Source organism: Furipterus horrens, unplaced genomic scaffold (assembly GCF_987537825.1).
Source record: "Furipterus horrens unplaced genomic scaffold, mFurHor1.1.pri manual_scaffold_6, whole genome shotgun sequence".
In the NCBI taxonomy this organism is placed as follows: Eukaryota; Metazoa; Chordata; class Mammalia; order Chiroptera; family Furipteridae; genus Furipterus; species Furipterus horrens.
Genome location: NW_028327176.1, coordinates 156,999,032 through 157,026,598, shown reverse-complemented (window position 1 = coordinate 157,026,598; position 27,567 = coordinate 156,999,032). Strand labels below are relative to the sequence as shown.

Sequence of the window (27,567 nt, the reverse complement as noted above, 5' to 3'; positions counted from 1 at the left end):
TTTGGGAGAGAGCTGGAAAACTAGGCTTAAAGTGAAGCTTTTAGGTGATATGTCTCCAGTCACCTCTGAGAACTACCACTCACCCTCCTGCCCCACCAAGTGCTGGAGGAAACCACCAGTGCTGCCCACATGCTGCCACTGGGCTGAACTTGATTTGACCACGCCTGTTGCCGCCACTGTGGAAGGCTGATGCCTCTGCCATTGCCTGTGCCAGCCCCAGATTGTAGCTCCACACAGAGTCAGCCTGTTTCCTTGTGTGACTCGCTTCCAAACTGAAATTTTGTGCAGGTGCTTTTGAATGTCTGCATCAGAGTTGCAGAGAGTATGTTGGGAATTTGAGGTCTAAAATTTATTTTGGGAGGTTAGACTTGCAAGATCAGAATTTTTGTGAGTATAAAGATTCTGCAGAAGATGATGAGAAGCTTGAATATGATAAATGTCCACCATAATACTTTTGCTTATTCCTCCATCATAGTAGTTTTCTCTCTTCATCTCCAGGTGAATAAATTCCATGCAAAGACCTACTGAAATTCCATTTTTTGAATTAGTCTTCCTGGTTCTTTCTCATCTGAATTTTCTTACAAAGTTTTCAACATTTATTTTTCTATTACTTTATTTTTAAAAAAATACAAAAACTCTGAAGTAATATTTAAATATGTTCTAGTATGAGTCAAACAGTATGGAAAGATAGAGAATAAACTGTGGAAGTTGCTTTCACCACTTGCCTCTTCTACCTCCACACTTCAAATTGCTGTTCCCTTTTCTAGATATCCTCTGGTGAAAGTTATAACCTTTGCTTTTAATTTGGAACATTTGTTGATAATTTGGCACATGATGGTAAGTTCGATGAGTGTAGAGGCACTTATTTATTCTTTAGGTTTGCATAGAGCCTACTAAAACTGTTCCTGTGTGTACTATAATATTATGTGAAGGCCTGACCTAAGGTGATAGCTATGTAATCATTTTGGAAATGAAAATGTACAACTTGAGGATTTAGTGAATGTGTAGATAAAGATAGGAACCAAAAGATACTCCAAACGAGAGTTCTAGCCTGGGAAATAAATCATTGATGGTGCCTTTAGGGAAGACTGGGAATGTAAGAACTCTTCTGTTCCTGCAGATACATTGGTAGAGCTCTTTCTGATTATTTTCTACTATTTCAGGAGCTCCTTTACTCATATTTCTGATTTGAATTACAGTTTTGGAAAACTGCTAAAATGTTTAGATTTGGCACAGATTTCTGCAATTTAGGAAAGACACTGAAAAATACCATTTTCTGGTAGAGTTGTGTCTGAGTCTTCAATGCTTGATTATTAGTAAGATCTCTCAGTGGGGAGGTGCATTTTTCTTTTAAAGGTACAATATATTAAGTAGGGTGTACGTAAACCTGTTTGCAGTCATTGTTCATCTCTCAGTAGATGATGGTAAATGGACATATATTTTGTTATGTATTTGTTTTTAGAAAATAATGTTTGAAAGTTTTATCTGTTTCACATAAACTTAAAGGAATGATAGTAATATTAACCACTCATTTTGATAAATGACTCTACAAAACTTGTACTGGGAAACTTGTGCAGATTTTTGTTTTTGTGTTTGGCATTTTGCCTCTTTCTTTCCTTTTAATTACAACTAATTTGACATTCTTTTCTCTTTCCAGATCACTCAACTTCAAGTGGCACATTAACTTTCAAGCCTAGTCGATCATTGGTTACGCTTCCTACTGCCCATGTCATGCCATCTCACTCCAGCGCTTCAGTTTCCAAACACAAGGAATCATTGACATCAGATGGCTCACAGTGGAGTACAAGCCTCATGCAAACCTTGAGAAACCACAGTAGGGGGGAGCAGGACTCTTCACTCGACATGAAGGACTCCCGGCCCCTCCGGAAATGGTCATCTTTATCGAAACTCACTGCCCCGGACAACTGCAGTCAGGGTGGCTTTGCATACACTGAGGAGTCTAGGAGTGGTTTGGAAAAGACAGGGAGAGGCAGAGCTTTAAAATCACAACTGAGGACGATTGGGCCTAGCTGCTTACATGATAGTATGGAGATGCTTAAGCTAGAGGACAAGGAAATAAATAAAAAACGATCATCAACTCTGGACTGCAAATATAAATTTGAGAGCTGTAGCAAAGAGGGTTTTAGAGCTTCTTCCACTCTTAGGAGACAGGCCTTAGACATGACATACAGTGCCTTACCTGAAAGCAAGCCCAATATGACAAGCTCAGAGGCTTTTGAACCTCCAAAATATTTAATGCTTGGTCAACAGGCAGTCGGTGGAGTGCCCATCCAGCCCTCTGTGAGGACACAGATGTGGCTTACTGAGCAGCTGCGGACAAACCCTTTGGAAGGCAGAACTACAGAAGACTCTTACAGTTTAGCTCCTTGGCAACAGCAGCAAATTGAAGAGTTTCCACCAGAAGGTGAAACGCCAATGCAGGTAAGACTCAAAATCTAGTGTTTGCTTCCCTCCAGTGGATGTTACGAGTATAATACTAGCACACTTGCAGTAAGCATATGACAGTGTGTTCGTAGGCACAGATTGTTTTGCTTTTCCTTTCCACTGAAAGTAAATGAGCATAGAGGCTATAAACTCCAACACTACTGCACTGATAAACAAAACTTAAAAAGTATTTGAGGCTGATTAGCATGAAAAACTTGGATTTTACTTTCCTTCTCATTTGTTCAATGGATATAAAAATAAACAAAACAGTCTAAGGAAATTTGAAACAGAAACAAAGGATCTGTGCTTGGTATCAAAGCACATTAATTTGGGAATATGAGATCTTGCATTTTGTTTCTGTTCTGTCAAATTCAGAACTTGGATGATTCTCTACCTAGCACTTACTACTTAATATCTCCAGGCCTCTGTTTTTTGTTTTTCTTTTAATTGAGATATAATTGACATATAACATTTATTAGTTTCAGGTGTACAACATAATTATTTGATATATTTACATATTGCAAAATGATCACCATAATAAGTCTAGTTTGTATCCATCACCATACATAGTTAAAATTTTTTTTCTCTGATGAGAACTTTTAAGATTTGTACTCCTAACAACTCTAAAATATATTATACAGGCCTCTAGCTCCTAGCCCCTGGCAGCCACCACCACCAGTCTATTCTCTGTATCTGTGAGTTCTTCTTTTTTAAGATTACACATGTAAGTGAGATCATATGATATTTGTCTTTGACTTACTTCACATAGCGTATTGCCTTTTAAGATTCAACCATGTCACAGATGGCAAGATTTCCTTCTTTTTATGGCTAAGTAATATTCTATTGTATACAGGGGAGGGCAAAAGTGGGTTTATAGTTTTTTATATGGAAAAAATAATACAATAATTAATAATACACGAAGGAACTCTGTCTTGTGTACTCACAACTATAACCTGCCCTTGCCCCTCCCTGTATAGACCACATTTTCTTTAACCATTCATCCATTCGTGGACACTTAGGTTGCTTCCATATTTTGGCTGTTGTAAATAATGTTTCAGTGAACATGGAGTGGACATATCTTTTTGGATTAGTGCTTTTATTTCCTTTGGATAAATTCTCCAGAAAGGGAATTGCTGAACCATATAGTAGTTCTATTTTTAACTTTTTGAGGAACCTTCATATTGTTTTCCATAGTAGCTGCACCAATTTACATTTTCACAGCAGTATGCAAGGATGTTTTTTTCTCTACATTCTTGTCTACAAGTGATCTCTTGTCTTTTTGATAATAGCCACCCTAAATGTGCGAGGTGATATATTACTGTGTCTTTGATTTGCATTTTCCTGATGTTAAGTGATGGTGAGCACCTTTTCTTGTAAACAAATTAATTCTATCAAAAATTTCAAAATTTTCCTGGCACAAAAATTTTAAATTACTATTAATTCCAGCTACTAATAAAAAATAATAAAGATTGAAGAAATATAGTCTATGAAAGGATAAGGAGATCACATATCTAGGGACCCCATAAATCTGAGTACAACACCAAGCATACATAACCTAATATGCTACATTTATAAGAGAACCCTTAACACTTTCAAACATCTCTCCTTTACTCTTGTGTTGAATTCTAGCTCTTAAAATCTTGATTATATGTATTTAAAGCACACATTTAGACATAAGCATTGTGATGTCTGAATTACAAATCAGAAAAGAACAATTTAACCAGTTTTATTTGTGATTTATCAGCTTGAGAGACTTAAAGATAGAAAACCTAATTTAAAAAATACTATTATATTTTAGTTCTCAAATGCTTATTATAGGAGAACAGGGACCAGGCAGTTATTTCTCCAGTTGGTGTCTTTACACAGAATTGGAGTTGTCCAGGGGGGGTGGAGTAATCTACTCCAGCCTGAAGTAGGTGCTTATAGGAAGGTTACTGAGAAATATAGGTGCATTTGAAGGAATAAGTATTAATTCATTATTTCTTTTATTCTGCTTATATGACCGAACTTTTGCTGTAAACAAAGTTTACCCCAGCCTTGACAGTGCAGTTGGGTAGGGATCTCGAAGGTGCATTATGGAGCAAAACTTATTTTTAAATCTTCCCAGTACCTGGCAGAGGAAGAAATCTACTAATGGACAAAATTTACATGCACCCTGGAAGGTTCTACTTTTTGATTAACCTTATTTTGGATGGTCTCTTTATAGTGCTTTTTAAGTTTTGGAGCAGAAAAAGGAAACTAGGTAGAGAAAACTTGACAAGACACATCAATTGCAATAGTTAAACAATTGCTTCTGTTCCCTCCTTGCATTATTACAGAAAAAAATTTTTTAAATGTTTTATGGATTATGTTATTATAGTTGTCCCAAATCCCACCCAACCCCCGCCCCCCAGAATTCTTAAGTACATTCTCTTTGGAGTGTCCAGTACTACCTTTATTATTTTAAAAGCTCTCATCTTAGTTGTTTCTTCAAAGACTCTTTAAAACATTGTGACTTCCTTTTAGTCTTTTTTACATAAAGGGGTGAGCCACAGTAAGGATCAGCTCATTCTTTCCCATGTGCGAATCTTTATGATTTTAAGCACAACTGCTAAACTCTCACTGTGAAAAAAAAAAACTACTGTTTTACAACAACAAGGAATTTGGCTGAGAGTCACAACCTAACACCACAATAGATTTATACAGAACTTTGTAGTTCTTGGAATATTTTATCTCATTATCCTTATTTTCGTCACAGCCTTCTCCCCCCCCCCCTTTTTTCCCCTCAAATGGTTAATATGGTAAATTTTGCTCTTCTTAGGACTGAGCCCAGAATAATTATTGAGTCAGCCTCACACTCCTATGTGCATAGTATTTTGTGATTGCCATGGTTTGCTACCAAATCAGCTATAGTGCAGGTACGGGGCGGGGGGCGGGATGAGGCCCCCAAAATGGAATTATGTATCTTCTTGAGGGTGGGTCCCTTGTAGTACTGGTTTCCCCCTGCTAGATGAGTATTCTAGCAACTCATCTGTATCAGTGTACTAGCTGGCATTGTTGTGAGAGGCTGTGCTCAGTGTAAGTGAAATTTTTTGAGGACTCTTTCAGTATGTTTGCCCATCTCATGATGGGTGATTTACGAGTGCACCTGCCCATACTGTGCTGAGCGTTCAGCAGTTTTTGACCCAAAACAGCATGACTTCTGTGTGCCACTCTTCCTATTCACCTGATCTCAACTGTGTGACTTTTTTTGTTGTTTCCCTGGATGAAAAAAGTCCTTAAAGGGAAACATTTTGCTGATATGGAAGAGGTGAAACAAAAAATGGCAGAAGCAATAAAAGATACCACAAGTGATGAGTTCAAAACTATTTTGAGCAGTGGAAAAATGTCTCCATAGGTATATTACATCAAATGGAGAGTACTTTAAGGTAACTGAAGTTTAGATATGTAAGAATAAGTACACAGTTTTTTTTTTAACTTATTTTATTTTATTTTTTGGTTCCTCTTCTAGTGTAGTACTCTGAAGCATTTTCCTTTGTGAATGAAGAGAAGCCATCTGTGTCCTCAGTTGGTTTGGATATAGGCCTCCATGTGTAATGCCCACCATTGTATCTGATTTTTTTCCTCTATTGTACATCACCCCTCTCCTCCCACCCTCCCCCAAATCTGACTCTTCAAGAAGAAAAAAAACCAACAGTCTTGTTTTCTCTTTTGAAATAATGTATCTCTTTCCATGTCCCTGTTACATTTCTTTTTTAGGGGGAGAAGCGGGGTGGGAAAGGAATGAAGGGTGTGTACCTGTACATATTACCCATTGAATTTCTATGAGTTCACAGTGGATCTCTGGAAAAGTAGTGAGGAAGTGGTCTCTTTATTGACAAAGTTGTTTATCCTCTTTTATATTCTCTAGAATGTTTGTAAGTTGGTTGCAATCATTACAAAGAGGAAGATAAAATTTTGTGCCTATTAAATCACGGAAGGATATGTTTAGCAAAGATATAGGTTCTTAATGATTTCAGCAGATTTCCTGAAAACTTTCTTTTATATAAATCAAAAATACAAATGAGAATTTAATAAAATGACAAAGTTAAATGACTTAGAATTTGTCTAACACATAAGAATGAAAAAGTTTTATTTTATTTTGAGAGTGTTTTGTGTATTCTATTGCATGTTAGTGAAAAAAATAGTTTTTTTAATTCTCATTTTTACACCCTGTTTTGTCTTTTATTTATTTATTTTTAATGTTTAAGATAATATAATTGCATTGAAAGATTGGACATTATAACATTCTAAATAGGTAGGATATGCCATTATGACACATCATTAGTTAGTGAAAAAGCATATAAGTGAATTTTGTATATGTGATTTAATAAAATTAATAATACTTGACTTTTTTTCATCTGTCAACTACTACTGGAATATAATTCTTAGACATTTTAAAGTGTGCTGTTACTTAGAAGAACATATTTTGTTTTGAGAATTTATTATTTTTCTACTTTGCCAAAAGTATTCAAAGGATAAGTAATTTCTAGGTAAAAGGAAATTCGTTATTTTACATAAGTCTGCCCTCTTGTGTCTGTACTAGGAAATCTTGATCTTATTTTATATGGGAAATGTCACTGAAAACAACCTACAAAATCAAAACTGTTTATATTATATTTTTATGGTCCTATCTATCATGAGTGTATTAAATAACAATTTCACTGAGTCCAAGGTCATTTTAATATAAGTGATCTGCATTAAATAAATATTGTAAACCACAATATAAAAGGCAACATTAAACATTTAAAAATTAATTCATTTTTAGGACTGTGAATTAAGTTTGGAATTTATTCTACAGTAGAAGGTATTTCAGCATTTGGTATTTAAATTTTTTTAAATACATTGTTTCATTATATTTTACTCTTTACACATGATGATCAGAATAAATAAATTACATTTAAAGAATGGATTTTTGTTCTGCATTATACTTGATTTACAGTATTCTGTAACCATCAAGTGTAAGGTTTTAATTTCTATTAAAGGCAGAATGAAAAACAAAAAAATCATTTTTTTCTAATCTATTAAGGAAAAACCTAAAGTTGCACAGTTTATAGTTTGAAGTTAATGTTATAATGAACAGTGTTTTGAAAGGAATAGGACTTGTTATTTCAAATTTTCCACTTATTTTTAATTATAGTTAATTATAGAACTTCGTTATTTTTGCATGGATAATTACTGACACCAGTGAGGTGAATGTATGTCTTGTTATTTATAAGCTCTCTAGTTGATATTAGAGATCTCCAATCCATAGATAAACCTTTGCTCAAGAAATCGCCCTGTGTCCCTGGCTACTGTGGCTCAGTGGATTGAGTGTTGGCCTGTGAACCAAGTGTCACTGGTTTGATTCCCAGTCAGGGCACATGCCTGGGTTGCACGGCCAGGTCCCCAGTTGGGGGCGTGTGAAAAGCAACCACACATTATTGTTTCTTTCCCTCTCTTTATCCTTTCCCCTCTCTCTCAAAACAAATAAATAGAATAAAATCTGTTTAAAAATAAATAAATAAAAGAAACAGTACAGTTAACACTGTAGGAAACATATACACTTAAAAAAAAAAAAAAGAAACCCCCCTGTCAGTATGAGATCATTTGATCATTTTCCCTCAGTTCCTCAGATATCAGTGAACCTCCTCCCCTGTCCTGTACTGCTCTGGGATTCAGAAATATTTAAAAAATAATGTTCTCAATCACTAGTCTGCTAGCAGCACTTGTGTTACAAACCAAGATCAATATTGACTTTTCAAATTCTGTTAGTAACTATATTTTAACAAATCATATAGCAAATTAAATGTTCCTACTCCTTTAATATTTGCTATATTAGTAATATGTCTTGAAGTGAAGTTAAAATTATTGGATGATACAGTATAGGTGTAAACCATTTAGACTTCATTTTCAACTGAGTCAAGTGACCAAATTTGGGTTGAATATATTTTCAGCATCAATTTTTACTACTGTTGTTTTATGAGTTGTTAGGAAATATTTTTAAATGACCAGAGGGGAAATTGAAAATGTATTCAGCAAGAAAAGAATTGTAGGTTAGCTTTCCTGGGTATATAATTTAGTGTGGTAGGGTGACCCCCCACAAAAAAAACCGGAATTATCTTCTGGAGGGTGGGCCCTTGTAGTACAGGCTTCCTCACTAGGTGAGTGTTCTAGGAACCCATCTGTATCAGTAGCTGGCATTGTTGTGAGAGGCTGCATTCGGCTTCAGTGAATTTTTTTATTCTTTTTTTTAAGACTTTCAGTGTCTTTGCCCATTTCGTGATGGTCACTCATCATGAGCACACCTACGTACACTGTGCCATGCTGAGTATTCAGCAGTTTTTGACCAAAAACAGCTTGACACCTGTCCCCCACCCTCCTGATTCACCTGAATGCCCAGATGAAGAAAGTCCTCAAAAGGAAATGTTTTGCTGTTGTGGAAGAGGTGAAACAAAAATCAGCAGAAGCACTGAAAGGCATCAAAATTGATGAGTTCAAATTTAATTTCCTCCCATCTCTATATATCCTATGAAAATCCAACTCAACCTGTTGACTCCATTTCTGAGCAGTGGAAAAATGTGTCCATGGGTGTAATGTATCAAATGGAGAGTACTTTAAAGGTGACTGAAGTTTAAACATGTAAGAATAAATACACAATTTTTTATAAATAAATTCATTTTTGGGAGTCCCCCTTGTGTTTACCATCTGGTTGATAAGATTAAGAAAAAGAGCTATATCCTGTCATAATAGTAAGACAAAAAGTTCATTTCAAAATGTAATAAAAAATGTTAATTTTGGAGAGAGAATTTGAAATTTTATTTTTAATGCTTGAGATATTATATTCTTTTATTCTTTTACTTGCCTATATTGAGTATGATGCTAGAAGATAACCTATAAAATCTAAAGTCTTAAGATTTCATGATTCCAAAGATATAGTATGGCAAATTATGTACTCTAGCTCAGATAATCAACTACAGTGCCATAAATTAAGGCTAGACTCTATTCTATTATTGCTAATTACACTGCCTTCCCTACTGATTAATCATACTGTCCTAGGGAGATGGTTATCTACATGTACTAGAATTCTGTAATTCTTTGAAAAAATTGGGTAAGAGAAATTTTATTTATCTACGAATATGGCCTTACTTTTTTTTACTTGATTCTCATAAACTTCAAAAAGTGTTAGGGTAAGTATAGAAAGGGAATGCAGTTTCTGTTTCAGAACGGACGTTGTGATAGTTACTACAAAATGTCTGTGTGATAATAGCAAAGATAGCCTGTGAGGTGTCTGTGGGCTATTTCAAATAATGACACTTCATTTGAACGATTACCTGAAAAATACTTAATAAACCTCAAAGAGGCTTTTACAGTACAATATAAATTATATTTACCCCAATAGTGTAGCTAATGCTTTATATATATATGATGTGAACTTAGTAGCAGTACAGTTTCAAAACTAAACTCCTAGTTCATCAGAAAAGATTTGAGATTGAAACTTACACATCTGTTGCAGAAACCAACAGTTACATTATACACACTATAGTCATTTTAAAGTTAATTTTGAAAATAGAGACCTTTTCACAGAGAATTTCTTCTACAGAGGAAGTGGTCTGTTTTCCCCTCTTCATGGGATGACACATTTTAAGCTGGTGGTGATCAGTTGCAGCACTGGAGGTTGCAGCAGAACTTCAGAGAAGCATCACGATGATGCAGATCAGCAAGAGACATATTAAGATGAGACAGAAGTTGATAAATAGGTTCTGGAGATTTTGACGTGCTTGCTGAGGCATTTCAATGGTGGAAGCTCTTCTTATAGCAGAGCGAGTGAGGTATTGGACTTTCTCCATGACTCAGGAAGGCAAGGAAGTCTGAAGTTTTAAAGGATCAAGAGAAAGGTAGAATGCAGTCAGCCAAATGTGAGATCACTCTCTTCTTTGAGGTGGTCTGGAATGTAAAAACAGTAAATGGATTAGGATCATAGTACAGCGTAATCTCTGAACAGATAAAATACAATTTTATGTTTCTCTTCCTCAACATTATTTGGATTTGTGATTATATTTCCATAGTCGGTATATTTGTGTGCACATACACAGGTATTTACTTGTCTGTCCTGTCTCTCTGCCTTCTTTAATTTTTATTTTTTAGCGAGGGTCACCGTGATGTCTTATTTGTCTTGTGTTTGGAGTGTAGTAGCTTCAGTCTTTGCCTCCTCTCAAAATGACTAGAAATACCATTTCGTTTAGGGTGCACCTTGTTTTGGGCTATTGCCTTGGACAAAAGTTCTTATATATAGTTTTATTAAGATTATTAATAAAACGTGAGCATAATTGTTGTGAACATTACTGTATTAACAGCTCTAGAGCAAATTCATAAAAAGAAATGCATGATATAAAAGTATTCTTCTGATGTTGATTTTAGTCCAAAATAAAAGTTAAATAAGAAGTGTTTCACCAGTACTATAGATTCAGATGTTTATTGTTCCTTTTTATGATTTTATAGCTTTGTAGAATATGCTATTTCAAGCGACATTTAACAAGACTTGATATTAAGTACTGAAGACAGAATAAGAAGTCAGTAATAAAGTCATCATATCTCACAATCTACCACAGACAATTCCGATTTACAAACGGCATATTCTCATAGGCAGTGTTTTCCATTTGCTTTCTTTCAGAGCTCCCACATGCTATTCTACCTAATTAATTAATTAGTTGTTGCCTAATTATTTGTGCAATTAATAAAACAAACCAAATAAAACTTAAAGCAATACCTCATTATAGAAAAATTAGATATATTAAAAATAACCTGTATACTAAATGTCCAGAGTTAATAGCTAGTAAGATAAGGGATATTTTGTTGTCAATCAGGATACTTCTATATAAATTTTGAAATAAGAAAAATTAGATTGGAATTAAAATAACCGTAATTAACTGCCTAGAGATCATGGCTGTTAACATTTGTTGATATATCATTGTTAGTCAAGATTACTACCTTACCCCAGCTGCCAGATTTAATTTTCTCCCATCTCTATATATCCCATGAAAGCCCAACTCAACCTGTCAAATCCATGTCTGACAGAGACTAGTGATGAAGAGAGCAGAAGGGAGAACTGAAAGAATGGGAAAGGGGGAGAGATGGATCAGGCACGATAAGTGAGAACTTAGCATTCAGTTTTACAAGGAAACCATGTGGTATATGATAATTAGATTCTGTAGTTCCAGTACTTCAGCTTGGCTGTATTATGATTTGGATTATATGCTAGACAGCACGTTCATTTGTCTGGACAATCTGGCCTTCTTCATAGGGTTGGTCTGTAGTGTGTGATCCCAACAGCCAGTTTATATCAAACTTCATTCTCTTGAAGAGTTGGTAACAACCTGTGTTTCTCTAGTGTGTTTCTCTAGCACAGTGGTTTTAAACCTTTTGCATTTCACTAATTACTAAAATTCTGCAGCACACCAGAAAATATATTATGTCTTTTGCTCATCTGACAACTGACAAAAAAAAAATATGTATAATTTTGACTTATTCATACCTGGCAGCTATTGTTGTGTTGGCTGTTGTCATTTTTTAGAAAAATTTGACAGTCTAAGGAAAAAGAGTTTAGTGTCCCAGACTAAATAGGTATCTCAGGTTTTAAAAATTTTAGCTGCAAACTTGTTGAAAGTCACTCCTCTAGCGTGTATATAAATACACACAAATAGATAAAGCCAAAATCTGTATTGTATATTTATATATGCCAGTGATTGTTATTTAATTTATCTATAGCATTTTAAATTTGGTGTATATTTAATTATTTTTGTTTGGTTTCCTCAGATAAAATACTATAGAAGGTTTTCTTTTGTTCTTTAAGAAAATGTATCCTTTGTTTCGGCTTATGTATGCTTATTGTAGATAGAGTGAATTTATACTATTGGGTAATTGTGGGGAAGATTTCCTTTTTTCCATTATGTATTTGACTAGTTGCTTTATATAAGGATATATATGTAACAGTACAGTTAAGAAAGGAATATGAATTAGCACTAGCCATTTTCTACCTGAACTTAAATTTTTGTGCAATTTTAGGACTTAAATGGTTTAAAAGGTCTGAATTTAAAAAATATTTTGAGACAGAACATGGAAAAGGAGGAAGCTAACCAGTGGTTTATCAGGAAGAATTGTTTATACAATAGTCATTCTCTCTTCTGACACTGATGAGTGGTGTGTAGGTCATATGAAACATATCATCTTTCCATAAATACTTCATTCCTTTTATGATTCTTTTTTTGCACATGTTGTTCTGGTTCTGCCTGGAACCTCCCCCCCTCCCCTTTGATTCTTTGCCAGGCAAATTTTAGTTGATCCTTAAGGCCCATTTTAAATTTTACTTCTTAATAAAATCTTTCATTACTCTTGAAGGTAGAATTGATTCAACTCTGCTGGTTTTCAGTAAGGCATCAATGTTAGCTATATCAGGATAGCTATCAGGCTGTGTTGTAATTTTGATTTACATGTTTGTGTCCCCAACTAGACTTCTAGTTCATGAGTAAAAGGAACCACGTGTTTATTTTGTATTCTAGTACCTAGTGCATAACTGATGCTATTTGAATAAATCAGTGAAGTTGAATAAGAAATGTTTGTGACTTACATTAGCATTTTTAGAAAATTGATAATGATCAAAGTTAGTGCTGTGGTTAATAGATTACTAGAGTGACAGAATTTGATAGTTGACCACATAATTTCTAATTGTCTTCTCTAGTCTCTTCCTGTTACAGATGAGGAAAATGAAAGTTTAGAGTATTTCCATTAGAGGATTACAGTTTAGGTAAATTGTTAATCATTAACAGTGTTAACCTGTACTAGACTTTGTACAAATGGGTATTTGGTGTTTGTGAAATACAAAGTGGTGTGCCCTACTGATGAAAGTATGATGAATATACTTTAAAGATGATCTCACAATATTTCAACAGCCAGCTATTATTGAAAAAGGATAGTCTGTTCTTAGAAATAAGTCGAGTGTAAAGGAGACAACCAAAGGTCATGGTTTGTGTCTTGTCAAACTTAGAAATGTTATAATTCTAAAGTGATTTGTAGTTACTTTATTATCTTAGACTAAAATCAAAAACAAATCTGCTTTACGTTTTAAATGCTGAAGTGTTGCTCTACGCATTCAACTTATTGGATCCAATTTATTTTACATTGGTACAATCTGAAGTTTGTTGAGTCCTGTTAACCTTCCAAAATCTGTATGATAATAAGCCAGAATTTATTCATACAACCTGAGGCTTCCTATTATATGTTGAGAAATTGAAAAGTTGTGCATGGAAACAACACGGTCCTGTTTTGGGGGTTGTCTATACAACATCATAATGACATGGTTGTTAGGTATTTATCATTCTTTTCTCTGCAATCAACCATTCTGAGTCATCCCCACTTATAATTTAAGTACTTTCCATCCTTTGCAAAACTTTCTGAACTTCATTTTTTTGAGAGAGAAAGGCACTCCCTCTGCTGAAATGATAAATTCCTGAGATTTTAAAATCTTTATTGGTGGAATTAAGAATTTTGCTTCCCTTCTATTTTTGGCTGCTTACTCTTTTTATTAAAAAAAAAAGTTCTTTATTGGTTTCAGAAAGAGAAAGGAAGGGGGAGAGAGAGCGACAGAAACATCTATTTTTGTTGTTCAACTTATTTAATCATTCATTGGTTGATTCTTGTATGTACCCTGACTGGGGATCAAACTCATGTTTATTTATTCTTTTAGTAAACGTGGGCATATTTTGCTAGTAAATTCAAGTAATAGACACTCAAGATTACTGTCTGACATATTAGAATTTTTTCCATTTTATTGGTTCACAAATTAAGGTTTTTTTTTAATAGGTTTGAATTTACAGGACTTGCCTGTATTAGGATTATTTTTGGATTTTATTTTTTACTATTTGCTGTCATTTTTGCAGATAATCCAGAAGTGATTGTGTATGCATCTATTTTTGATTTGTTGAATTAAATCAGGACAGTTCATCTTTAGATCTATCATCATCCTGTTAACATCCAAAAGTTACTTTGGTAGAATTATTTTTCTTTTGAGATTATCTAATGTATAACCTGGAAGTTCTAATTGACCTTATATATGACAGCAACATTCCAGAGCTTTGTTGGTCCACAATGGCTATTTGAAAGACTCTTTAAGCTGCTTCTGCCTGGTTATGAAAAGAATTATATAGGCATAAAAGTCAGCATATTCCCAACCCTTAAATTAACTCCATAATGCAGTGTTTCCATTGCTTTAAAGCTGTGCCTTGAGGAAACTTTATTAAGTAAACAACAGTTTAGAGAAATTTTCTCTTTGAAATTGTCACATTGCTGTTGTTTTTTTTCCTGTAGGCTTGTCTTCATTATGTTAAAATCAACTTATATGCAATTAAAATATTCTTCTCTTTAGTACTTGAGACTTTAGATTTTTATTTTTGGGAAAGATCATGTGGGGAGGGAGAATAAGTGAACTTTAAGAAAAAATGAATACCAGTTAAATACACTTCCAATAATGTGAGTGAATTTCTTTCTTTCTTTTTTAAGACCTGAAGGTGAAGTACATTTTAAAAAGCACTAGAGGTCCTCAGTTGACTACAAGTATACTGGGGTGGAGAGGCACACTCAGGTCTCATTCTCATGTGTTTATTTGGTAATAAATCCATCAGAATTATGTAGGGTAAGAGCATCGATGTACTAGGTCTAGAATTCTTCAAGGAGACTACATATTTTCCTATTTGGGTCGCTGTAATTTAGAAGGATTATTTCCTGGATTTGAACCTTTCAGTTTACTCCTTTGGTGGTATGATCAGCATTGTGTTAATGCATAGTTTAGATGAAGGTTAGTGATTCTGTAGCATAAATAACAAAACAAAATTTCTCTGTTCAGGCACCTCAAAATATATTTGGTTCAATATTTTAAATGGTAGAATGCAAGGAGGTCAGAAATGAATTTGAGGAAAGCTAAAGATTTAATATAGAACTGGAATAAAGTATAAAAGTATGGTTTTGTGAAAAATTTTGAGATGTTAACCTGGATTTTAGGTTATCAGGGCTAAATAAATTAAAGGCTAAGTATTTTAGCAATGAAACAAGTGAAATAAAAGGAAACTTTAATTTGATTTATTGTTATTTTTTAAGGTCTGTGTAATTGAGTTTTGCCTTCTAGGGTGTATTACTTAATAACTAAGGTTATCTATCACTTTCTTATATCTCTGGCTTTAAAAATGATCAGGATAATATTATATAGGCTATTAAAGATATATTATCTTATGAATAATTTAACTTTAAATGAAATGGTGTGGTTTTATATTAAAATACAAATTTGTATCCTCTAACTTTGCTTTTTAGAGTACCATTAACATTATTTGAGAACTTTTAATTTATTTTGATCTTCCAATGTCATGATTTATTTTTAAGCCATGTTGATCCATGGAAAGGATATGCATGTGGTTTAGAATCAGAAAACCTTGGCTCCTGCCAGGGCTCCACCATTTCCTACCTCTGTGACCTTGTGCAATTCACCTTTTCACATCTGTTTCTTACATTGTAAAATACAGATGGAGGGGCAAACATATAGGGAACTAAGAGAATTAAATGAAATATTTGTATACACCAGTGCATTTAGAAAATTGTTCAGGAATAAAGAATGAAATTTTAATTGAATATTTCTAGGATTTGTAATAAATATACAATCTTAGAGAGGTAATATAATCTTCACATTTAATGTTTACTTAAAATTTTAATATATTACATAACTTGTTATATAATACATTTAATAAATTAAAATTTTTATTCTTTTTTTGAATTGTTTTATCTACACAAATACTCTGTCTCTAATTAGTGAGATTAAGAAGCATATGTACAAATATCAAACTAAATGTAATTTTTTTCTGGAATATTTTTTTCCTTTCACTAAAATACTACTAAGATGATATTTAAAATTTGAGTTTTAGGAAGTGATAGTGATGTGACTTTTCTTAATAAAGCAAAGTACCCTAGCTCTTTCAAGTGTCTTGTAATTTAAACATCTTTCACATTTCTTCCATTTTATTGCACCTGACACTTTTTTTAGCACTTAATTTTAAAACACATAGCTTTATAAACAAAGACAATACTTAAATTTTACCTTATGATAGAGATGAACTAGTGTGATATAATGTCTGGCACTAGGGCATAATGCTTGAAATTTGAACAAGTCACTGTTAATCTGGACACATGATCTGAGGATAATTTTAACAGAAAATTTATGCTCTTTTTAGAAACTGTCAATTTTTTGGAACAATATGTGATGTGGAGACATTCCGATACTATGACGACTCACAAACATCTCATTTGAAATGTGAGGGTATAATTTGGAATTTGAATAAATGAAAAAACATGCTATAAAACATCCTATAAAACATGCTATAAAACTTCACTGATGACTTCTGTGTGATATTAAAGGAAAAACATTCTATGACTATGAAGATATTAAGAGGCAGTTAGGTGCCTCAGTGATAGATAAAAATTAGAGGGTTTGGCATGCTTTAAGGAAAGCTGTTTAGGGATACACAGAGTTCTTACCTGTATAAAGCAATATAATTGACATTCATTATAGGAACTTAGAATTCAAGAGATAAATTTTATTTTGACATACATATGAAAATAAAAACAATAACATTGATATATTATTCTTTATGCCATGACTGAGATTTAAGAATGAAGACACATTTCATATATTAAATTGAGGATTACACCATCAAAAAAGTAGAGTAGAATTCAAACAGAAGTTATAAGATTTATTATGTCATTATTGTTCCTGAGAATTTCTTTAATTTTTTTCTGTCGCCACCCCCACCCCTTCTAATGCATGAGAGGAAAGTGAGGAACACTGGGAGACAGTAATTTGATAAAAGCATGTTCATTAATAGGCAGAATAAAAACTCGTTTTTATCATATTCACTCAAATGAGATATTTAGGAATGTTTTGCTGCCAAAATAATGTCTGTTTTTGAAGTGTTGCATTACTAATTTGTAACTTTAGAAAAAATTTCACATGTATTTTTGAGTATTTTAAAATTTCTAAACTTGATGATATAATACTGAATTTAATGTAAGTGACTCAATTTATTAAAAGCTTGGATTTTTTTAGCAGTATTAAGCTGAGTGGACTGTATAGAGAGGAAAAAAGTCTTCGAAGGCATTTTAAAATAGTTTATATTATATATTTTTAAATCCAAGTTTATTAATATTCCCTGTAAGGAATTATAATGATAGTATTGGAATACTCACATCAATAATGTGCATGTTGTACAATCACAGGACTGCTCACAGTATTCCAGATGTAAATAGATAGCTTGCTCCTAACCTGATTCTCAGCAGAGTAACAAATAACAAAATAAAGCCGTGTCATTGCATAAAAAATATCATATCAACACTATCTCCAAGCAACATAATTGAAAGATATTTTAATTGGCAGAAATTCACTTTGAAAAGCAAAATAAAAGTGAAAGTTAAATTAAAATAACAAACCAATAACCAGGATAAAAGATTAATGCAACCCTTGTCATTTCAAAGTTATTCTTACTCTCACTGAATGAATAAACATTTATTTAGAAATTAAGCTTTTTGTTATATCAACTTTGAATTGAAATTTACAATAGATGATTAATTCCTTTTTGAAAAGTTCAGTAAATTTGAATTACAGAAAGCAAGAATTACCAAAATCAATGAAATCTGTTTCTTACCTTGACTGTTGTGATGATTACGATGTATAGAGTATTATGAGTAGTATGAAGTCTTATCGGTGCTTAGCTGGAAAGTTTTCTCTGTTACCAGATTTATGGGAACAATTGAAGTAGGTAGAGGAGAAAAAGTGTTCTAGGGAGGGCTTATGATGTCACGCAGTAATTCTGAAGTTACGATTGGTTAGCATAGTCTTATCACACCCAAACTTTTTAGAATGTCATTTACCTTACTTTAGGTGTAGAAAGGTCATTAACACTTTGAACCTCATTTTTTGTTTTTAATTTTAAAAAGTATGTGATAAATAAAATAATAAGTTTGGGGAGGTAGAAGCTCTTTTTAAAGACTCGTGAATCTTAGGGTTTAGGAATGATTGTATACTGATAGTGATAATGTTGAAGAACTAAAATTTGTTCTTATGTAATAGGAATTTTAATAATGAGAATCATAATACTTGCTTAAGCCAAACAGCTTATTGAATTGCTGTTGCTTTCATTCTGCAGCTTCGTAATGCTAACTTCTAACCTCACAATAATTAAACATTTTCACAGAAACAAATTTTATATCTTTCTCTGTTTTATTTTGCTTTCTTCCCTTATACTTATGTGTGTGAGAAATCCAGGCTAATAACTGATTTTGGTTACAAAAAATTAGCTTTTTCTTATGTTTAAAGTAAGAACCAATAAATCTACTTAATACATTTGTGTTTTCTTCAATTAGGGCTTTAACAGTATATCTATTTTCTGGGAGAGCTATTTGTTAATATTTAATTTTTTATACTTAGAGTGAACTCAGACTGCTTTCTTATGGGTAACTAAAATGTGTTGCAGCAGCTGCTATGTGTCCTTAAATGGAGATGATTTTGGCTTCTTCCAAAGAAAGATAAAACCATTCTCTAGAGCAAATCTCTCATTATTTAAAGAATGAACTAAAACAGGAAAATAGTATTTCCGCAAAGGTCTTCTGTGGATGTTGCTAAGGGAAAATCTACAACTTAAAAGTAAAACCCAGTATTAAAAGTATTGTGTGAATAATGTCTGACATTTGCTCAGTGCTCTGCAAGCATTTTTTCCCTTTCAATCCTTTCATAGTAAGAATGTGTTTTCATCATCAATTGCCAGTGATGACTGTAATACAAAACCTAGGCTTGAAATACAAGCATGAAGTCATTTACATTTATGTGTCAAAGATGACACATCTCTTGAGAGACTTGAGGATTCAAATTTGGGTACTTGATTATAATTCAATGACAGATTGGCATGTTTAGAAGGAAAAATCATCATTTGAATGTAGATGTCATAGAGTAGCATATATCAACTAAGAAATTTTGATAGTGATAGATAAATTACTGAAGTTTTCTTTTTAGAAAATCTTTTAAAATTTGCCTGCCAGTTGTACATTCATTTGAAAATGAAGCTTAGGGGAATAGATCATTGTAGTATAAGCACCTATAGTTCTAAGAAAAAGAATTACTAATACTAGTAATACTTAGTTGGATAAACTTAGAAACTGCCATGGACTGAATAAAATATGCCATAGACATTTCACATGTTGCTGTATTTGCTTTAAAGGCATACATAGGTGTGCACATACATGCACTTTAGAAGCATGCTAATTAATTGTCTATCAGAATTGGTAAGTGGAGACAAAAAATTTACTTCAAGGGTGGGAAACTTTTGTGTTTACGCTTTTCCTTTTGGTTAGCTGTGGCTCATTATTATTATTATTAGTCTAAATGGAGCTCTGGGAAGGATTACAATTTAGTTTTAGCCTGATTCAGACTAAACAGAAAGTTATTTAATAAATAGGAGCATTGGTGAGCTACAGTATAATCAGTAGAGTATTCCTCAAAAACTCCACAGTGAGGGGCTAGAAATTGCTTTTAGAGGTGCTTTGTCAGAATAGTCATTTGGAGTCAGACTATATAATAAGAATCCATTTTCGCTCACATGACCATACGCAATTTCCCTAAGCTGCCTGTTTTGTTGTGATGGTTTAATGAGATGAATTATGTGCAATGACTGTTGGAGATTATGCAACACAGTGTCTGTTTAGTGTTAGTACTTTTCTCTTTTCCTTTGGAAGATGATTCTTAACTTGCAGTCCGTGGGTAGAGTTCAGTGGTCTTTGATCTTGGATAGGAAAGATTACATCTTTATTTTTGCTAAACTCTAAATGAGATTTAGTACTTTTCCAGTTTTGACTTTAGACCACAATCTGCAGAAGTGTGAACAGGACGCTTGACATAACTATAGCAGTCTCAGATAATTATATATGTTATAGTTGTTGCAAATAGCTTGAAATACTGTTTATATTCATTACTACTTTGAAATTACCATAATTAGATCTGCCTATAGATATTTTAACTTAATATATTAAAGAATCACAGCTATTACAAATTTGTTTTTTTAAATAATTATTTCAGCGTAATTAATTTTCTTTCTAGTCCTATGCATCTTAGTTTTTAGAACAGTTCTAAGTTTATAGAATTATTGCAAATCTAGTACAGAGGGTTTCTCTATACCCCACACACCGTTTCCCCTATTGTTAACATCCTGTACTCGTATGGTACCTTTGTCACAAGAGTTGCACCAGAATAGATTATTTTAACAAATACCCAAACTTCATTCAGATTCCCTCAGTTTTTCTGTAGTGTCCTTTTCTTTTTCAGGATTCCATCTAGGATACCAGATTGCATGTAGTAGTCATGTCTCCTTGCATCTCATTGGTTGTGACAATTTCTCAGACTTTTCTTTTTTGATGACTCCAAACATTTTGAGGAGTGCTGGTCAGCTATTTTGTAGAATGTTCCCTAGTTGGTATTTGACTGATGTTTTTCTCATGTTTAAACTGGTTAATGTGTTTTTGAGAGAAAGGCTAGAGAAATAAAGTGCCATTTTCATTACATATGAAGTGTACATGCTTATCAGCATGACTTGTCGCCGTTATTGTTAAACGTTCATCACCTGGCTGAAGTGTAACGTTCATGGGGTTTCTCCATTGTAAAGTTGCTCTCCCCGATCCCTTTCTTACAGTGCTCTCCAAAAGAAAGTCATTATGCACAGCCCACACTTATGCATCACTACCTTTAGAGTGGAATGTCTATAAAAATTATTTGGGACTCTTGTGTATTTTATGTATATAAAAACATCCTGAGAACAGATCAGTAGGCTTTGGAAATCTGCCAGAAAAGTCCATGGCACAAGAAGTTATGAATGCCTGTGTTAAAGGATGTTTCTCAGTTGTAGAAGTTGTAGTTCTCACACAGGCTCTTGTCTTTCTCGCTTCATCTCTTATCACATTCCTTTGCATTCTGTGCTCTGGCCCTGTCCAGCTGCCAGTGACTCTCTGAATAGGCTGTTGCTCTATTTTAAGCCTCCCTACTTTTTTGTAGGAATGTCCTTTTTATCAGCCTTTCTGCCCATCAAACTGCTGTTGCAGTTTCTTGCTGCTGTGCAGTTCTCCCTGCCGTCTGTCAAACAGTGTGCATGTAACTCTACTATCTGTCTCTTTTTATTGCAATTTTAAGTGTATGTGCCTAGAATAGACTGCAAGCTCCCTGAGAGTTGATCCAATAACTCATATTTATGCTGCAACTTATTCTTTATAGTACTGTTACCTAGTACAGAACCTGGCTCATAGTAATTCTTAAATACTGATTGAATGAATGATTGGATGAGTGAATAAAGGGAGAACCAGAAAAGACCGCAGGGCTGGTAGTGAATGACTTTTAAGCTAACTGTGGTGGAGGGGGAGGTGGAGGAGGGAGATTAGGGATAAGAGTAGAAAAACTGAGAAAATAACTTTTTTTCTTGTCATTTAAAAATGTTTAAATATATTTGGAGGGTACATAAGGCCACATTCCCTAAACTTAATAATATTTGGGGCATTTTTGATGTAATTATATATTAAAATGTATGTTATAAATTTTACTGAGTTTGTTGTTTTTAGCATATAAATGTGCCATAATTTATCACATTACTGTAGTCTCTTTTAGATATTCGGTGATTTCACTTTTGCCATTATAAACCATAGAAAATAACCCTGTGATGAACATCCATGTAAATAATTTTTTTATCTCCCTTGGTCTTTTTTAAGTCCGTTGGCTCGGTAAACTTGTTACAAATAAGTGTTAGTTTATTCAGAGATGATCAAGCTCTTAAATGAATTTGATTTGTATTTGAATTCCAATTTAATAATTTTGAAAGTTTTGGTAGTTAGGGGACAGTATTTCCTTTTATATTGATAAACTTCTTTGAGAAAATTATCTAAGAATAGAATTTTTCTTGGTGAGGATTAGACTGAAACTGGCATACAGAGTGATGTGACTGAATCAACCTGTCAACCAAAGAAGTCACACTTTTTGGTTTAGGTGGCCTTTTGAACTGTGCTTCTGCGCTGAGGGTAGGGGAGACAGCCTTACCTTAATTTAGGTCTGAACTTTTATATAAAGACTTTGATTATAACATTTAAGTCGTTGATAGCCTCAGGTGAGACCCTGTAGAACAGAATAGCTTTTGTCCTTCGGTTACACACTTAGCCCTCTTTAAGTTTATAGAAAATGAGTGTAACTGATCCTTGATCTTTCAGTATAGATGTGTTCTTCAGAAGGTTATGTAAAATGGATTCTGATATGTGCAATTCCTGTTTACCTTATCAACAAGAGATGTGAAGTGTCTTAGAGGAAAAGGTTAATGAGATTAACTTCCTAATGAGTAGACATTGTAACTTTTTATCAGCAATTTAATGTACTGAGAGTTGAACATTGTTTTTGATATATCTCAGCGAATCTGCACTTTATCTTAAACCTATCTCCAAATTAAATCTTACAAAACATAGCAAAAGGATGCAAACATATCTGCTATTTTCATTTGCCCTTGAGTTGATCAAAGGTGGGTTCTAGGACCAGTCCTAGCAATAGGATCAAGAATACTTTTGGCATAGTTGTTTATTAGGCTTCTCTGTTAATAAATTCATTCTTATAGGTTCATCGCTTAGTTGGGACCATGGATATCTGAAGAGTTTATTTTTGATTCTAGCATTAATATGTTGCTTTTTAAAAATCTAACTTGAAAAAATAAAATATCTAAAAACACAATATTTGGATAATTGTGAATCTGTGTAATCAAAAAATGCTGGAGACTTCACACTTCCAAAATAGAACCCAGTATAGTATGGCCACTGATGACTGTCTTTCAAATTTATCTCTAAAATGCAAGCCAAAGTTAAAGTAGTTATGTAGATTACTCAGAGATTTGCTGGGTCTGAAAGAAATGAAGCTGGACCTTAAAGGCTGGAAAACATGATTTTTACTCAGATTTAAGTTAGAAGACTGTTCTTTGAACTATAATCTCTAAAGTGTATATATTTCTATTACATATATTATTGCTCTGAAAAATGATGATAGAGATTTTACATAATCATCATTCAGAAGATGGCAGCCTTTTGTATAGTTAACTTTTAGATTGCTGAGTATTTAGCAAAGATTGTCAAGTTCTGTGCTGAGTAGCAGGGATTATAAAAATATGGCCTGGCTTTCTTTGATACAGATTAAATTGGAAAAGGAACCATTATCATGATTACATATCACAATAGTCTAATATCTGCCTGTGCTGTTGGAAATATTTTTGAATTTTTTTGAAGGCTGAGAAATATATTTGAGGGATTGTAGTTAATCGTCTTCTTTTTGTTGATTGTGTGCTATGGGCCAGTTGATAAACTTGGCTCTGGGTAGTTTAAAAAATATCTGATATTTCTGGTTCTTAAATGATTTAGGACACTATGTGAAGGGATGATAAATTGAATAGTAATCAACTTGCTCCTATTTTATATTCTCACATATAGAGAGGGCTGTCTAAACTCCTCTGAACAATTTTTCCATGAAATTTCCCATTGTTGACTCTTGAAACATTTTTGTAAACACTAATTTTAATGTATGGAAGAAGAAAACATTTAATGGCTTATAATTGCACTGTCAGAAGAGAAAAAAGAAGTAGTATACTTTCTTGGTAAGCAAAGTCAGATAATCCCAGCTGACGTAAGGTGCTGTAAAAGCCTATCCCTCTCTCTCCACAAGATACCATCATGAATAGTTCCTTTGTATCCTTTTAGAAAAATCCTTTCATACATTTTTAAATAATGTGGGCAGTTATTTGGTCCTAAAACATATTTATTTTATATGTTTCTTTTATCTCCTGATAGTAAAATTTGGTAAAAGACTTGACAAAACATTTTTGGCAATCTGCTTTTAAAAATAAATAAAATGTGTTAGTAGTTGTACTACAGCTTTGTTTTAGTAAAATCTGGTTCTCTAGTCTGGAACATTTGTTATCCACAACCTTGGGCAGGATCCCAAGTTATATTAAAAATTTTATTTTAATAAACTTCCCTTTATTTCCATTTCATGCAATATTCCTTTCATGAATTGTCAATTATACCCTTAACTTTTCCAGTTTATTTGCCAATAAAAGCCATCAGGTTTCATTAATTAAAATTAACAAATATATTAAATTCTACAATTAAGAGGGTTCATCTTAAGATTTGAAAAAGTAGAGTTTACAATGTTTTATAAGTAAATTGATGATTAACTTTAAGTTTGAAGACTTAAGCTTCTTTTTTTTCTTAATCTTCTGATTGAGTTGACTTAATCATGGATATGCCATTTTCCCTTTCCACTTTTGCATTGTGACTGTGATAAGATCGTATTTCGTGCATGGATCATTCCTTTGTTGGCATGTAAAAAAAGCATGTAGTGCTAACACATAAACCAAATTGATTTTTGAGAGGGAAAAATGCTCCTTCCTCTAAAAAAAAAAAGTTAAATTAATAGTAATTAGTTACTTAGCATGGTGGAAAGCAGTAGTACCTTTAGGGTTCTCTTTATTTTCATGCACATGTATTTTAAAGCCATAAAAAAATTAGTATATATTCCTTTCATCAGTTTCTTTTTATCATTTGTATCTAGGGTCTTTTATCATTGAAGTAACTTCGTATATTTGAATAGTTATTTCAGTAAAGCATATTAACATGGCAAGGATTAACATTATAGAGTTAGTAATAAAGACAAAATAAATAAATGGTACCATTAAAAACACTTGCTTCTATATTATAAATTTTAAGAGTCAAGATGTAGCCTTGAGTTTTAAATAGTTCACTCTGAGGAACAGGCTATGGATAGAATATTTTTTGTATAATTTTTGTTTTGTTTTTATTTTGTTGGAGAAAAATATGTAGTAATATATTTCATAAATAATTACATGGACTTAATAGATTTTTATTAAATGTACTTTTAGTAATAACATAGTATGTAAGATATATTTTATTTTAATATATACTTCTTTAGTAATTACATAATCCATGTTTTTCCTTCCATGGTGAATAGAAGCTCTTTAAATTTTGTGTAATTTGTAATTTATTTTTATCTTCATTATTGAACTTTATGAATTTATTTTTGGGTGAAGCATTATGATTCTTTTACCAAAAAGCTCTTATAGAACATCTCTTCAGATAGACTATTCCAGGAAACAGGAAGATTTGCTGTGTTATTTGACGTGTTGTGAGTGATGAATGAGCTAAGGAACAAAGACAAATGAAGGAGAGATAACAAACTTGAAGAATCGCAGAGGTTGTGTTCCAGTTAAGTGTGGTAGCACTAGATTATCTAAATTTAACAGTATGTCCAGGACAAGGCCAAGGAATTTTGAGCTATTTTCAGCTGCAAATAGTAAGCTTATTTTAGAATCATGTTTGACCATTAAGTGACATATTTTGGCAACTTTTCTTATCATCTGGATCTCATCTAAGTAGCATGTATTTGGGATTGTTGTAGATGCCCATTATCTTTATTCAACTATAAGAGTTAAAATTGCTATTTACAATAAAAGGTGATTGTATGTTATAGGTCTATAAATCCGGATGGTTCGGGTCTAGATAAGGAGACTTAGGATTCTTCTTCAACTGGTAAACTACTGTTTTCTTCTTTGAACCACCATTGCCACAATGTGTCCTATGCATTTTTAGGTAAAACATCTAAATGAGGATTTTTCTTCCATCCCTGAGTTTGGTAATTACCAAATAAGTATGAACAATGTTTACTTGTAAAAAGTGTCCTAGTTTCACCTGTACAGATTTTGAAATGTTTGTTACTTGGATGATACCCTTTCTGTTACGTACTTTAAATTAGCTCACACAGTTACATGCCTTTGTAATTGTCTTTTAGATTTCAGGTTCATATCACTGGAAGCCATGTTATTTATTATTCAGAAGTTATAAATTGTATATTCCTAAGTTGAAGCTGTCATGTTCTCCTCGATTACATATATTGGCTACAGTCCAGTAGAAACATGACCAACTACTTGAAAGTCTAAATGGAACAGGAATTTTCTACTTTATTGACATGTGAATTTTGAATTTTTTTCTAGAAATATCTCTTCATTCTCTTATTCAGTTTCTAACAAAACAATGCCTATGTTTTATGGAATATTTTCAAAATGTGTATTTTACTGCTGTAAAATTGTATGCCTCTACTGACCAGTTATGATTTTATTGAAAAGAAATTTCTGATTGTTTTCTTACTACTTGGGATAAAAATATTTTACTTATAGATAATAAGGGAAAGGGTATTTGAATATAAACTACTTTTCTCTTTTTCATGTTATCAAGCAAGATTGTCCTCTGTGTGAACAGAAGGTTTCTTTGTTCTCCTAGAATATTATTAACATGTGTGTCTCATGTATATGTAGAAGGTACACAGGGCAAAGGAGGGACTCAGACATGGCTTTCGAATTCAGGTGGGAAAGGGAAAGGAGGATGTAGGCCTCTAAGGGGAAGAATAAATATTTAGGAAAGATGAAAGGCCCCTTAGAATAGGAGATGTGATAGTCTGTGAGAGTATTTGTCTGGGTTTGGTGTGTGCTTCTAGTCTCCTCTTCTCTGGTAGGAGTCAATCCCCCCTGGTTGATGAAACTCCCAGGGAAAGCATTTATAACAATTGAGTTCCTTTTCGAGAATCTTTAAGTAGATGAATGAAGTTCAGAAAAGTCTCTCCCTGCATTTTTCTGTTTGTTTTTCAGTGCTTATGGCTCAAAATTGTATGTCAAAGCAGCATATTTTGGAGTGGCGTATCCTGATCTTCCATAGTCATATTTTGGCACGCCATATTCTGCTACCCTTCATTATCAACTCCTAGTATTCTTGGTGTACAGTATTTATTTATCAGGTCTTTTATTTCAATTATTTGCAGATGCAGGATAGCACCAAAGTGATGAAGAGAGTGCAATAATAGCAAGTATCGTCATTGTATCATCAACAGTGAACCTTTGAGTATTAAGTGTTCTCCCCTACCAGACAAGGTCTTCATTTCCCCTCAGGCCTACTTTAAAGTAGAGAGAA

At 33.2% G+C, this 27,567-nt stretch overlaps 2 protein-coding genes across 3 annotated transcripts in view; one reads left to right on the top strand and one right to left on the bottom strand.

Annotated features, from left to right (window-relative positions):
• CEP85L (centrosomal protein 85L) overlaps window positions 1-27,567 on the top strand; it is a 123,744-nt gene that overhangs the window by 49,046 nt on the left and 47,131 nt on the right. The window contains exon 3 of the mRNA XM_090279789.1: window positions 1,658-2,442. Coding sequence (XP_090135915.1) covers window positions 1,658-2,442 — 785 coding nt within the window. The remainder of the gene's footprint in view (window positions 1-1,657; window positions 2,443-27,567) is intronic.
• Window positions 9,988-18,287, bottom strand: PLN (phospholamban). 2 transcript variants are annotated; one of them, XM_090280626.1, is made up of 3 exons: window positions 18,180-18,287; window positions 17,725-17,800; window positions 9,988-10,389 (listed from the first exon to the last, which is right to left on the bottom strand). In XM_090280626.1, exon 3 carries the CDS (start codon window positions 10,290-10,292, stop codon window positions 10,134-10,136), a length of 159 nt encoding a protein of 52 aa, XP_090136752.1. In that variant the 5' UTR covers window positions 10,293-10,389; window positions 17,725-17,800; window positions 18,180-18,287; the 3' UTR covers window positions 9,988-10,133. The 2 variants fall into 2 exon arrangements, with proteins under 2 accessions (XP_090136752.1, XP_090136751.1); XM_090280625.1 differs by lacking the exon at window positions 17,725-17,800.